This window comes from Numenius arquata, chromosome 5, assembly GCF_964106895.1.
Source record: "Numenius arquata chromosome 5, bNumArq3.hap1.1, whole genome shotgun sequence".
In the NCBI taxonomy this organism is placed as follows: Eukaryota; Metazoa; Chordata; class Aves; order Charadriiformes; family Scolopacidae; genus Numenius; species Numenius arquata.
Genome location: NC_133580.1, coordinates 58888725 through 58904421, shown reverse-complemented (window position 1 = coordinate 58904421; position 15697 = coordinate 58888725). Strand labels below are relative to the sequence as shown.

At 37.8% G+C, this 15697-nt stretch overlaps 1 protein-coding gene across 2 annotated transcripts in view; it reads left to right on the top strand.

The window, feature by feature from the left end:
• Positions 1–15697, top strand: part of STK32B (serine/threonine kinase 32B) — a 171702-nt gene that overhangs the window by 17679 nt on the left and 138326 nt on the right. Inside the window, exon 2 of one of the 2 annotated variants that reach the window (XM_074147465.1) lies at positions 10547–10602. In XM_074147465.1, the coding sequence (XP_074003566.1) occupies positions 10547–10602 (56 nt within the window). Of the gene's footprint in view, positions 1–10546; positions 10603–15697 lie in introns of those variants that run through there. The other variant, XM_074147466.1, reaches the window with a different exon arrangement.

The following is a 15697-nucleotide window of genomic DNA, read 5'->3' as shown; positions in this document are numbered from 1 at the left end:
GGTTCTCCTGCAAGGGGTCAGCTCTGCACAGTTCTCTCTTCTTAGTCACAGTCTGAGTTTCCTCCCCACTTTGACTTTGCACTACGCTGTAGTTCTACCCCTTTCCGAAAGTGTTGATGCCTTTTGCTTTAGATGATATCCCAGGGCAGGAATTATTATAAATTGACTTGCCCTTTTGCAGTATTAGCCTCCATTCATTCTTTCCACTATTGTGTTTTGTCTCTTTTTCCTTTTAAGCTGTCTCAGCTGCTGCTATTTTAAATCTTAGGTACCTGTCAAGGGAGCTTCACCTTCGTTATTGCCTGTAACATTAGTCATCATTGGGATTTCTGAAGATCTTACATAAGCCCAAAAAAAGACAAGTAAAACATATCATCCTCTGTGCTAATTTTTGAAACTCACATCATCAACGGTGACGCTAAACAGATAGTCATTCTTTTCTGTTATATACTGCACTGTCCATGAGGTCATACTACCAACTTGGGCTACCTACTAGTCTGTCCAGCTGACTTCTTGCAATGACAAAACACATTTTGTATTTTCTGCCAAGCTCTGCCAGTTCTATTTGACCTTTTTTTTTTTTTTTAATTTATCAATAAGAAACAACTTAAAATCATTAGTTTACATGAGTAACTTTGCTTTCAAATAATAGCAGTTGTACTATAGATTGTATTAACTTAAATCTTTCTGGCATACGTTTATTAGTAGTCCTACATATTTTCAGAAAGCTAATTGGTTGCCTTCCTCGAATTGACATCTAAGTCAAAAGACCTGCTTAGCAGATTATTTTAAATTTGTCTACCTTTATTGCCTGCACTCATTTATGCATGAGGAGAAAATGCAAATATTAGAGTCAGTATATTTTAATGGGACAGGGATCAAAGTTTGACCTCTACTTTGATATAAAACAGTTTCTGTAAAAGTAAAATACATAAACTCTGTACTAAAAAGTACTGTAACTCCCCTACAAAGGTGACTCTCATTCTATTGCCCTTGAAACTAGACTTCTAACAAAACTAGCCCTGTAGCTTATCATAAGGTGTCACAATTAGCTTAATCCTATCTAAACGTCCATGCTGCCACCAATAGGGATGCTCCTGCTCTCCTTCCTGCTCCTGTTGTCTGCAGTGTGCCCAAGATGTTGTTGATGTGATTGCCTCATTTTCTTGTCAGGTTTTCAAAGAGCAAGCCTTTTATCTGGACAATCATATGGTCTTGTCATTGCATCACATGACAAGGATCATAAAGAAGGGCTAAAACACAATATCTGTAAGGTGGTCTTAGAGAGGTTTGTTAAGTGTGTAAGCTCTAAAGCATATAAATTATGCTCCTGATGTTGTGAAATATAGGTATTTTCTACTTCCTCTCATTATTACGCTGTCTGAAAACAGAAATCTTTCCTGTGAAAAGCTAGAAGCAAAATGAAAAGTTCAGTTCTTGAAACGTCCTGATTTCAGCAAAAAAAAACAATCAGAAATGCACCTACACTCCACATGGACAGATAGATAGCAATAATAGCAAACCAAAAATTGCCATGAATCAATACTGAGAAATTTTTCCTTTCAGTAGAGATCAATGAAGACCTTTTGATTTTGTAATTCTTTCATTTCCTTCTTTGGTGGAAAAGAGGTAAAATGGAAAGCAAAAAGATAAGAAGAACCCCAAATCTAGATGTTTTTCTGCTTGCTTTCATCGGAATTGAAATCAAATTCTTAATCAAAAGATCAGAACTTTTGTACTGCTTTGTATCCTTCAGATTCTCATTATTTATTTAAAAGAATAACTTTGTTCCTCTCATCTCTTCCTACACTTGCTCAAGCAAACCACGGCAGGCAAAAACTTGCTTTTCAATTACTCCCTTTTTTCTGGCCACCTCAGAGTATCTCTATGCTTCTGAAGCAGAGTAACCTGTCTGAGAATCACAGAGGCAGCACACTTAACTCCCTGATTATGAAATTGTATGGTTAAATTTTGGACTAGTATTAAAAAGGCATAAAGCTAAGAAAATTGATTTTATTTTTTAATCTAATGTTCACAAGAAGGACTGTGGGGAGCTACGCAGTCACAAGAGCTTTTCTGATCAGTACAATTAACCTGTGCCAGTAAACACCTATTCGTGCTCAATCTTTCACAAAGGAATAGCTAATTTCATCAGATCAGTATTAAAATTCTTGTGGAGCAAAGCAACAGCCAAACATTCCCACACCTTCCACAGAGTAACAAACTTCTGTTTTTCCCTGAGATAACAATCAGTTAGCTCAGTCCCTGGAGCTTGTGGTGAAGCCCTTACTAAGGCTACCACAGGGCAACCTTTCAGTAGACTTTCGGCAAAAACAAATGACAGTGTTCTTAGATCAAAGTCCTCCTTTAGTTTATAGCTACAGGACTTTTTGTGCTGACTTCAATGGCAGGTTGACAAGTTTCTGCTACCTGTAAATCCCTCCCAGTGGCTCATAGAAGATGACACCCACATCCCTCAAAGGATCAGGATCACTTTTCTTAGTTTTGTTCTGGTGATGTATCTCCAGTTTCTCAGAAGAGGTCTAGAGATTGTAGGATGGCACGGCGTAGTTTCAGTTTAAACTTCTCTCAAAGAAAAACTGTAATGGTTTGCAGCTTGTTCTATTTGCTCAAGGAGCAAACTTTGTTTTACAGGTTTAAGGTAGCTGCTTGATATATTTTTCAGAGTAGATGTATTTAATGGCAGTATGATTTTAATTTGCCTGATTAGAGTTGTAAACAGCTCTAGAGAGAAATTTTCCATTTAATCTTGGGTTCAAACAGATTCTTGTTTACCAAGGAGTCAGAGTTTCCTTGTGAATGTAAAAATCACGTCTTCATCTCTTTTACAGCTTTTTCAGAATAGCATTAGAATGAGAATTATGTTCTTTAAAAAAATAACAAGTGAAGAAAAGTTTTGAGACTCAGTCCTAGAATCTTTTTGTTTAGCAGCTCGGTTGTTTTCAAATGTTAGTTTTCTCTGGGATTTCAAATTTATTTCTGGTTGTGGCAGCACATGCTTATTTTTCTAACAATGCAAATCATTAGCTGATTCACCAAATTCTTCTAGTTTGTTTTTATAGGATTTTAGAAAATGGTAGACCATTGTAGTTCTTTCCAGTATTCATTTTAACTTAGGCATTCAGAAAATTCCCCAGCCATTTAGGAAAAACCCCACGTTTTCAACAATACGATGTGGGGTGGATTTCACTGAATACAGTGTAGAACCCCATGATGTTGACACTGCTTTTGATGAGCAAACTGTGTATCAGTTTGCTCATCAAATTGTGCAAATTTGATGTGTAGTTTAATTGCATGTGAAATACTACCTTGTAGGAGGATTAACATAAGGAAGTAAGAATTCCTGTAATGCATCACAGCAGATGTTATTTAGCCCACTCTTTTAGCTACGGTATCAGATATTTATTGATAGAATCTAGAAATAAGAGAGGTATAAAATTATACTTTTCCAACACTGTAGTACTGAGGTTTTCTCTCCATTTCTGGCAATCTAGAGGAAAGGTTGCTTCCACTTCATCAAGTCTGAAAGGGGACATAGATGGGACATATCAAGGAACTCTGTCAATCTGTTTTGATTTTTTTTCCTTTAACAAAAAAGTATTCCTTAAGTAAAATTTTGTTGAATTTTGGAACAGAGTTTTCTTCTGAATAACTTTTTAATGGGTAATTAAATTTTCTGCCAAAACAAAATACCTTTATTTTTCTTTACAAAAATTAATCTGTATATTAGGAAAACAAAGCTGATTTTGAAAGTTTGGATGGAATTCAAGTTTACTTTTTCAAACTGATTTCATTTTGGGTCAGTTCAAAGCTAGACTACATTTCTGTGATACGACATTTCTTCAAAGGTGTTGGAACCTGATACCCCTATTCCCTTCTGTAGATCCAAATCTTGTACCTGTTTACATCTCCCATGATCCAACATATCACCACCACTGACCGAACAAAGTGTGCATCAGGCAAGTGCTATGGGTAGCACATTACAAAAGATATAGTCCAGCAGTGACCAAATCTCATAGATGGACATAGTCATCATCACAAGCAAATACTGAACTACTGTGGAAGAAACCACTTTCGATCAATCAGGAAGTCTGAAATGAAAGTCTTTTGATAATACAGAAATATTTTGCTTTGACTTAGGAAACTAAAGTATATATTTCCTTTTGCAAGGTGGACATTATTCTGAATTTCTGGAGTTGCAGCAGGGCAGAGGATTATTGTTGTAATCTGCTTGTCATATTTTAAAATGGAAAAAATGGTATCAGTTAAAAATTGAGTACTTAGTTCAGTTGATAAAATAGGAAAATTACATTTTCAAATCAATAGTCATAATTATTTTGCTCTATTAAGAGCCACGGGTTTTTTTGATTATAAACTAATGTTCAACTATCAGAATGTCCCAAGAGACAGGAATTACATTTTCCATACATTCAGTCTGCAAACATGATCAGACCAAAATGCATTTTAAAGTTGAAAGCAAAATTATCTGCATTTTAAATAAAAGTTTTTGACATACAAATATCTTCAAATCTTTCTAATTGCAAATTAACTCTGGATAATTATAAAAAAATCATTAACATAATAATTAGAAACAGTTTATATTGAGACTAAAACACTCATTAAGCTTGAAGAATTGAGACATTTTATGCAATTTAAATGAAAAGCCCCTAAATACAATGTTAGAAAACACCATGCTCCATCAGTAATGAGATAAAACCAGCTCTGAAACCACTTTTTTTTTTCCTTCAGTTATGTATGTCTTTCTAATTAGTAGGTTCCCCAATGAATTAATGTATGGGAATGCCCCATTCCACTCAGAAACTTAACAAAGCTATACAGATTTTGTTTGCTTTGCTCACCTGAAAGGTATGCCTGGCTTTATCATTCTGTCGACAAAAATTCATTACATACTTAATTTGAACAGTATCTTTCTTCACTTGTGCAGTTCCCATGAATAGAGCATGATGGAATGTGACTTCTTATGACTACCCTAACCATTTTATGCCCTTTAATCTAATTTTTAAGCACCATTCAGGCCTGCCCTGTCTATATCCATTCAAGCTGGTGACTCCATCATGATGGAGTGACTCCATCAACTGTGTCTACTTGGTTACACATCTTATGTGTTTTTGTGTGGAAGTACAGTAGCAATTTTAACAAGCTTTGATGGCTGCTGAGACCTACTGAGGTTCTGTCAGCACAGCCTCATGACTTTGAAAAAGGCTGGAGAACTGGAGAAGTAGACAGACATATAAAGAAGACTGCAGAACTAGTTTGAAATCCTAATAGCAGTGCTGTCCAGTAAGTCTCAGGTCAAACCACACAGGCCAAATCCAGAAGAAAAATCTGATATAGTTATTACTCTGGTTTTTTTCTGAATCACATGGAAGCAGGAAGCATTAAAAAGCCCTGAAAGAGACCTGCAACATCTAAGACAGCACTCGGACTTAAACAAAAATCTATTTTCTTGGCTGATGGCCATGTCATGTCTTCTTGTTTCTGTTTTCTTTGAGATTAGTGAGAATGAAGCTAGATGTCTTGAAGTGCTCACTGAGTTACAAATACAGCTTTACTGTACACGTCCAAATGTGTTAGTAGTCATGGTCTGGTTTTGGCTACTACCAGGAAGTCCAAATAAATGAGTAGAATCAGCTAGAGAAAGACAGTGTCTGGATTTAGCTCTGGATGCTTATCAAGTTCTTTGAGTTTTTTGAATCAAAAGGCCCCTAATTTCTTTTCTGTGATGCAAAGCAGGTGTATGCCCTTGCTTTGACAACATTGGATTTGTCTTTTGCTAGGAAGTTTTATATCAAATGCTTGCTCTATCAACATTCATGCCATTGAAAAGTCGTGCCTGAGAAATGGTGTGGTCTGAAGTGGGAGCCAGGTTCTGCTCTCAGCTCTGTGGCAACTTGATATGCGAGATTGGAGGCAATCATCTACTGATACCTGTACCTCCACTTCCACAGCAGTGTACACTTCTCACACTTTGAAAATTGCTTTCAGTCCTTCTAGTGCTTTTATATAGCACTGTTACCTGAATTGGCCATTACTACTCTCCTGATTACTTCTGCATATGAACACTAAACTACCTCCTATACCTAATTTTATGGCTGCCTTAGAGGTGCAATGATTCATACTGCTGTAGACTGGGGCAGATGTCAAAGCACTTGCCTAAGGTCACAGGAGAAGGCTGTGGCGGTAGAGGGACTCCTGTGTACATGTTCACAAACCACTGCACTGTCCTTCTAGATATTCCTGAAAGTTTTTGAGTATACCAATATATTTGTTCAACTGTCTGTGACAACTAGGACCACATTTTTTGACTTTTCCTGGCAAGCAGGGTGCAACCTTTCATTCAGCTTGGGAATCCCATTAGCATCATCCAAGCTTTTATTAGTTGAAGATCAAACTACTGGAAAAAGCTCTTCATAGGGCTACTTCAAAACCATGAAAATAATCAAAGTAAGGTATACTTGCACTTAAAGTTAGTAATAGAGACTTGAAGCTGTGCAATGGAATTAATTTAAGGTTTATTTGAGCACAACTAAATGGAAAGAAACAAAATAATTTAATTTATATGCATATATAGACCATTGCTGAAATTAACAGGCACCCATCACTCTAATACCATATCATGCAACAGATGTCATAAATGCTAATCTATTTGCTCCCTTAGTTAGCCAAATATCTGTTTTATGCTATAATCCTTCTCAGTTACAAATTAATGGTGACTTTTTCAGAGCTGAAGGTGGGAGATAAGGGAGGGGAGATCATAATACCTCTTGATTTTTCCAAATTGATGAAAATCAGTGAAACTGAAACTCCTTCATACTGTTGTTAACACTCACAGTTTCATTCTGTGGATTTGCTTGTATGAAAAATTAGCTGAGGACAATATAAACTAATTTTGATTTCTGAAAAATGTCCATATTCCAAGACTCAAATTCAGAGCTGATGTCCAAGGTCTCCCAAGTATGGTGTGGAAGTAAAATGAAAGAAGTGCTCAAAAAGTTGGGAAAGATTTTTTTTTCATCTTGGATAAAGGGTAGCAAGAAAACTATTTTCAAAGGAGTAATAGTCGTATTACTGTTACTGTCCTTCTGTCAGCCACACACATTATCTCAGCAGGGCTTTGTGCTAGAAAAATGTCATTAGCTACACCACCAGACTCCACAAGTTAGACATGTTATGTTTTAGAGGACAGGAATACAATACTTGCGGTATCTTCTTTGCACAGAGGAAATGGTCATGTCTGACCTTGATGGTATTTTAAACATTGGAAATACCAGAGGTCATAGTGAGCTGTGATCTTCTCAGAGTAAGTGGTGGCCCTGTGGTGTTGAATGTTCACCAAAAGGGAGAAAAAGCACATACAAAACCTAAAAAAAAAAGTGTGATGAACAAAATAAACCAAAAATTCTGAGAGTGAGATTAAAAACACCTGAGGAGAATGACTAATGTAGTGATAAGGTGGCAGGTGAACTTAGCTTGACTGTTCACTGTTTATCATGGCTGTGATGCTAAGGTGACTCCTGCATGGCTGATCTGTTGTTGACGGGACTGTTGCTTAAAGCAACAGTTAAGTTGATGTTTTATTCAACTGCATTTGGTATTGGTCTCAACTGCAAAGGTATTTCTTTTATTGTCCTTTCCTAACATCCCAAGGGAGGAATTTCTCCAGATTTTGAATCTACGATGTTATGAGTATGTCTGAATGATCAAAAGAGACCAAGTTGTCTCAGCTTAGTGAATTAACTCTTTCCAGAAACCCACAGTGGCTGCAAGCCTAGCTTATTTCAAATGCAGGCTTAGGTGTGTTTACATAATTCCATAGTCACTTAAAATTATCTTTATTTACTCTGGCACAAAATGTGTTGCAATCATTGTATATTGATTTTAGATAAGGCTTATCGGATAGTAAACTATAGAGAGAAAACACACTTTTTTCTTATTGAAGATCTAAAAGTGTAACATCCCACTTTCTATCCATGTTAAACACAAAAATTGAGAAAATTTGATCAATTGGCTATGTCTTTTAACCACTTATTTGACTTACTATTAATCCATCTTAAATTCCATGGTATAATGCTTCATTTAATCATTTCTTTCTTACAGAGGTCCAATTTACAATTAAATCCAATCAAAAAAATGTCATTCTAGTCATTCAGAGCAATAAGCACCACCAAAGAAGGAAGAACAGAGTAATAGAATAGAGATTATATGGACAATAAAAAATGTCCTTCTCATAGCTAAAAGTAAAATTTTACAAAAACAAAATAATTCATCAAACTGATGCATTTCAAAACCAGACAGGCTTCAGGACAGTAATGTAGTCAACTCCTACTGAAATGTGGCTTGACTTAAATTTAGGTAATTACAGACTGTTTCAACAGTTTTCCAGCAGTTTTTGGGAACTGCCATCAGTTGAATGACTACAAGGTAAAGAACAAACTCAAACTAATCTTTCTTTCAGGAAAGTGTTTGTTAAAAATTGGTAAAATAAACAGGAAACATCAGAAGATTTGAAAGCAGGGGAGTGACCCAGACAGCACCAGCACACTGAGGGGAAAAACGGTGGACTTTTCTGTATCTAAGAAATGAATGTGATTAACACGTTTTTGAACATTTTCAATGTGATATTGAATTCCTACTTAAACTTAAGGATCAACTTAAAGATCTCAGTCATTAAGCTCTCAAATCCTCCATTCAGGGGAATGTGCTTGGGAGAGATGACCTGTGGGAACAAGATTTAAGTTGATGTAAGTCTGCGTGTGAAAGGTAGGTTTGCTAAACTCACCATCTTGTCCATCACACCAGTGTTGACCACAAAACAGTGCCCCACTGGTAAAATCTGTGGGCAAAGACCCCAGCTGCAGGTTGTTGATGGACAATCTTGCCTCAGACTTCTGGGTAACCCTAACTCTTTTGTGATTCAGCACAAAATTTGTTTTGCAAATTTCAAGCAGCTTATAAATCCTTTGCAGGGTTATGCATTTTCTTAGTATCCAAATCCTAAAACTGCTATATTCAGAATTACCATCTTTGTTTGTTAAAGACTACAGCCTGCTGCTTTCAGCTCTGTCGGCTCTGGATTTGATTTGGTCTCCAGCAATTACCAGGAAGGTGGTTGCTGTAGCTGCACTAATGAAAGGAGCAACCATGTTTCCTTGAAGACTATGTAAGCAAGCATAAATAAACAAATGCTTAAATATATTCTAAGTGGCATTAATAGTGTAAATGATATATTATTGGAACAGGGAGAATAAGATTTTAGCCCTTTTCGGTGGCTTGATATATATCAAGCTTGCAGCTTCCTACTCAGTGCTTAGCTTGAGCTGATACAACTTTGTTGACAAGTATTTAAAGTATTGTTAGTTTTATAGGATTTTCTTCCTTATCATGACGTGAATCACATTTTTGTTGTATTTATTCATGTTACCACATTTTTCTGGTGACAGTCTATCTCCATAATTTTGCTGATTCCTTTTAGGCCAATAATGGATGCATAGATGGAGATACGTGACCAAAGTTAGGAACATAAGAAAGTTTTAATTTAAAAAAATCCTGTTAAGTTGCACTGAACTTTGTCTACTCTGGTTCACTGAATTTAGCTGTAAGTGTGATTCTTTTCTGACAAGTGACTGTAAAAACTGTATCACTGTATGTTTGTGTTGCAGTGGCTCTGTATCAATTTTGTTCAGGATGTTGCTGGATTTTTTTTAAACCTCCAGACCTACCAATGAACCAGAGATTTGAAGGTCACGCTGTGTTCAGTCTCATGCAACACCAACAGTAATGACATTTCTGAGAAAAGAAATCTCTCACTCACCTTCACAGCAAACCACTTCAGTGTCTAGGGCAGACTGTGCTGTCAGTTTTTCATGAAACAGGAGTAAATCCATTTTACTGCCAAGCTAAAATGAAATCTCCAAAACAAACTCATGCTACATCTGTGAAATACTCTTACAATATTTGCATTATGTATTGTATTAGGGTGGCAAAGTTTGGAGGAGTTGATTCCACTAGCTCATCATGGGATAAGCTTCCGTCGCTCTAACAGAACATGGGAATTATCCTGCAGAGTGATTACTGTAACAATACTATCCTTCCATTACCACGTATCTGTAAGCAGGCGGTATTACTTACCTGAATTATTCAGTACCCTTTTAATAGATCTTAATCTTTCTGGAAAATGCTGAGCAGTTTTCGCTAACGGCTGCATAATGCTAACTTACCATTTTGTTGCTTGGTTAGGATGGAGGTATGTTTCTTTTCAGAGACACTGCAGGCTGGAGGCACTGGGCCAAGATGAGCTGATATAAATAAAATTAATGGAGCATATTTTAAAGCAAACCTCCTCTTTGCTAGATATTAAATATGTTTGGTGTTTTAAGAGAAGTAAATACCACATGGTAAAATGACATCAGTTGGAAACACTGTCATTTCTTTTCTTATCTGATTTCTGATTTTCACTTAGCACTCTACAAACTATTTTCCTTTTCTTCTCTCCTTTATTTTGCAGTTAACTTTGACCACTTTCAAATATTGCGGGCTATTGGGAAAGGGAGTTTTGGAAAGGTAAGAATCAATTTATTTTTAACAGTTAAAAAGCTAGTAGAGAATTCCTCTGTGTATTTCTGGTGTGACCTGATTAGACTAGGATAAAGAAACATAGGGTTTGTAGCCTTTTCCTTCTTAAAGACATCTGATCATCAGTATGAACTGGCTCTGACTACTCATTAAATTATTTCTATTACAATACATTCATTAAAATTGAGTAAAAATTATTATAATAATTAAGTCTCTTCAACGAGGATTAGCAGAATTTATAAATCAGTCCCCAAAACAAAAACAAACAAAAAAGTAGGAGCAGACTACTTTTTTAAGCACTCCGCTAGAATGATCTTGTTCTTAAATCGCTGGACTTACTCATGTCTTTAAAATAATTGCAGTATATTAAAGGCACTTTACATAGATTCAATACACTTGGGACTGTATAAACTAAAATACACTGTAATTATGATCATTGAGTAAATGTTTGTTCAATTCAACAGGCTTTTGCTGAAACAGAGAAGATTAATGGTTTGTTTACACATGAGTAGATGACCTTTCTTTCCTATAATAAAGACTATAACAAGGTTTTAAATTTTAAAATGAGTAAATACAAGGTCATGCAGTCAGAGAAAATCATATTATAAAAAAACTAGAAACTGTCACTCGCAGGAACACATTTGAAGGTGAAATATAACTTCAGTAACTGATCAAGCAATAGCTATCTAGATCTTGATTTAAATGATTCTTGAGTATATGCCAGCTGAGTGCCGGTGAGCTACTTCTGTAGTTATGCATTAAGCCCACACATGGGATTTTGCTGGCTCTTGGCCATCCACGCAGAAAAATGACTTTCATTTTACAGAAGCCTGAAATACTTCTTGCAAAACTGCATGGTCCTTCATGGCATGGTCCTTATTTGGTTCAGCAGTTTCCAAGAGAAACCATCTTTGAGGTCAATAGGAGAATAAGCTGTGCAAATAGGAGAATAAGCTAGTGCAAAATGGTATTCAAGAATCCCTTAAAAACCAGGGCAGCTGGAGATCTATGGTTTTTTATTACTACAATACATTGATGGAATATCATGTCAAACTAAATAGTGGTTCAGGAGTGCAAGTTGGGTACAAGATGAGCAGTTAAAGATATATTGAAATCATGCTGGCCATGATGAAGATCACCTGCACCCCTCTTTCTTCAAAGCTTCCCCATTCACACATCTACTGTCTCTACCCTTTCAAAGGCGCCCTCACCCTTCCACATCACGCAGGAAAATAAAACAAGCCTATGTGCTTTTTGAAGGCTTTTTCATTGATGTTTGATCCACTCTTCTCCATGGCATTCAGGAAACTGGTGAATATTTCTATATTTCTAGAAACGTCCTATTTTCTTCCAGGTTCGTATGGCTGCAGTGTTCTTCTGAACCTGCTCTGGGGATATGTGTGGCTGAGAATAGAGTTTCAGAGCCCTGAGAGAACATGTTTAATGCAAGAAAGGACTCATGCATAAGTCCCCTCTAAACTTAAATCCTTATTTGGCAGCTGTCAAATGCAACAGAAGAGTCCTTGGCGTAACAGGCTTATTTTTCTCAAATGAATGCAAGCTTCTGACCAATCACCTTGTTTTTCCTTCCACAGAGAAGGAAAGAAAGAAACCCATTTTCAAGTGACCTATTATACCACAGCCAAAAGCGCAACATGGTAAATCAGTCACTGCTTCGAGTGTCTTTCTCTGTGAGTCAGCCTTGCCTTTATCGCTCATTTAGAAGCCTCATTGCTGGCAACTTTTCCTATTACTGTCCTTCTGGAAGTACCTGGCAGCAGAAAACGTCAACAAATGATGCAAGACCTCTAATCTCTATTGACTTGCTGTTTACTGTTTGGGGGCTGTTGTGCTCTAGCATCCTGCAACATGTACCACCGTGTTCTGTATCACGCCTTCCTTAAACTGCCTTCTTCCTTTATGGCTGCTCTGTGGCCTTTTTTGTTTTCTGAGAGCAGTAGGATGTTTTAAGGCACGCTCTACTTTTTTATTTTATTGCTGTTGGTACAATCGCGCGCTCTCTCTCTCTCTCTCTCTCAATATTTCTTAAATTACTGTGGTTGCTACAGCAACCTTAGGCCTCTGCAGGATACTGCTGCAGGAGGTATTTGATATGGCAGAGACTCCACACAGCTCAGCTCGCTCTTGTGCATGGAGCTCAAGGTGATCCTCGGCACCTTACTTCTTCCACTGGGGCCGACTGCTTCAGCAGCAGTGTTCTGTCCCTCCCAGCTGGCTTCAGAAAACAGCTCCCTGCCTTTTCATTCGGCATTTTCAATTCACAGTAGCAACATGTGCTGTTACAGGAGTTCCCAGGCCATTTGGTGTCAAACGTTTTGTATCTCAAGAGCTTGTCTTTTCTGAGGAGTGGCCACCTGTTTTAAGCCACTGCCTCAGTACAGGCTGTTTCTTAGGGACATGTTAAGAGCATGTGCAGTCTTGTACGCACTGTAGCATCTTCCCCAGAAAAAAGTGAAGATACACCACAGCAGTTGTGAGGAGTGTAGGAAACGGGTATGGAGAGAAGAGAACCAAGGAGCATGCTCTTGTTTCCAGGATCAACGTGGCTCGCTTCTCTCTGCTTGGAAAGGCATCCTTTCAGAGGTCAGGTTGCACCCTGGTAAGGGACAGATGAAGAAGCTGAGCTCTGAGCCTGCGTAGGACCATGGGAACCACAGTTGTGTAAGTCAGCAGTTCTTTTTTTCAAGCCAAGTGACATGCAAGCTATGGCAGACTGGTGTGTGACCCCTCACAGAATACTTGTCCCCTGTTCCAGGCATATGTATACAAACCTGGTGTGTATATGTGTCTGTGTCCATCAGTACACACAGACACTGGTACAGAGCTGTGAGCTGCTGCAAGGGTGACAGTGGTACCCAAGCGAGGTATGTGGCACTCCTCTAAAAATAGCCATGCTGGCTTCAGTGATCTTGTCTTGCTAGGCAGAGGAAGGTAGCTCTTTGCTTATACTTTGCTGTCCTCATATGTAACAGGAAACATTTAATTTTTAATTTTTCCAGAAAACCTTTAGGCTAGTTATGTTTGGCATCTTCCAGCTTTTAGTATTTCCAAATACATTTGAAGTGGTCTAGGTCAGAAATTTTGTCTAAACAGGTTTTATTCATATACTAAATATTTGCCTTCTAAGTCAATTCAGAAGTAGACAATGCAAAATATTCATAACATACAATATAAAAAGGACATGGACCTGTCGGAGAGGGTCCAACAGAGGGCCACTAACATGATCAGAAGGCTGGAGCACCTCTCCTATGAAGACAGGCTGAGAGAGTTGGGGTTGTTCAGCCTGGAGAAGAAAAGGCTCTGAGGAGACCTCATAGCAGCCTTCCAGTACCTGAAGGGGACCTACAGGAAAGATGGGGAGGGACTCTTGATCAGGGAGTGTAGCAACAGGGTGAGGGGTAATGGTTTTAAAATGAAAGAGGGGAGATTTAGATTAGAGATTAGGAAGAAATTCTCTGCTGTGAGGGTGATGAGACACTGGAACAGGTTGCCCAGATACGTTGTGGATGCCCCATCCCTGGAGGTGTTCAAGACCAGGCTAGATGGAGCTTTGAGCAACCTGGTCTAGTGGGAGGTGCCCCTGTCCGTGGCAGAAGGGTTGGAACATGATGATCTTCCAACTCTAACCATTCTATGATTCAAACTAAAAATACTGAACATTGGTCTAAGTGGCTATTTCTTTATGCCATGTGATACCTTAAAAGTGCCCTCTCATGTTTAATCTGGATAAATTTTTCCATTTTGTTATATGTAGAGCCACCATTCTTACCAAGCAAAATATTGAAAAAAAAAATATATATATTTGAAAATAATCCAGTGAGTACAAAAACGGCTAGGAGTGAAATACAAGAATTGTCATTGGTCTTTACTACAACAGCAACCATATAATTGCAGGCTTACTGCTGCAAAATAATTTGTATTCAGGTGCAACAGCTAGTTTTCAGGGATATTACAGTACCAATTTTCTTCAAGTTCTCTGTTCATGGAGGCAGGTATATTGAACAATCTGACCTCCTTAAATTAAATTCAAATTATGATTTCAGTGTACAAACTCTTTCTCCTATTTTTCTGAGATGCTGAAACACAGGACTTAATTTTAATTAATTTGGTTGTATAAAACAGTGACTTCCTCTGCTGAAGTAATTGAAATTGCACTGGTGTAAAACAGATGGGAGTCCAGAATCATGTCTGCACTAATCGAGGGTACTTTACTGAATAATATGCAAAATATTTCAGAAAAAACATGCTTCTATCCTAAAAGCAACATAATGCACAACTGCAGAATATTAATATTGTTTGATAGTATAAACACCTATTTTTTTTTAGCTTGAGTTAATATGAAAGGAGACTGAACAGATGCTTGATCACTGCTCCAGCTGTCATGGTTTGCTCAGGGGAATGTGGGAATGAATCCCCCTATTTCAAAGAAATTCCCTGGTAGTGTAAAACCAAACTTATTACATCCATTCTCCAGCCTTTTTGTGTAAATCTTTCCAACTCTGCTTGTAGGATGAGACTATGAGCATTAATTTTTCAGAGTATGTGGGTAAGAACAGACAAGGTAGCAATATTTCAGGCATGTTTTCATAGCAGATGTGTCAATTCCCACACTGACTGTGAAACATGTAGCTGATTTCTGTCTTGTAGTCCCTTATGACTAGGTGAGTGTCTTCTGCCCATGCAGTGCCACAGACCCTTTCCTGGGCTGCGATTACTCATGGCAGCTACAGGTGCCCCATCTGATCTACTGACTTTCCATACTTGATGCATAAGATTATGATAAAGGAGCAAGGCTGAGGTGTGCACTCCAGCTGCCAGCTCTTCCCTGTCAAGGACCTTGCACAGAGGAGTTTTCTCTGGCTGCAGTTTTGCATCTCTCCTTTTTTAATGACCTGTCGTGAAGCCATATCATGCAGTAGTTTGAGGCCTAAATTCGTACGTAGCAAACTCAGACCAAAATGGCTTTATTGAGAGTGAGTGCTCCCGCTCGTTGCTGTTCTCTCTGGACCAAGTACGTGGCAGCCAGAAGTCTTTTGAAGCTAGTGGGAGATAGGAGAAATCT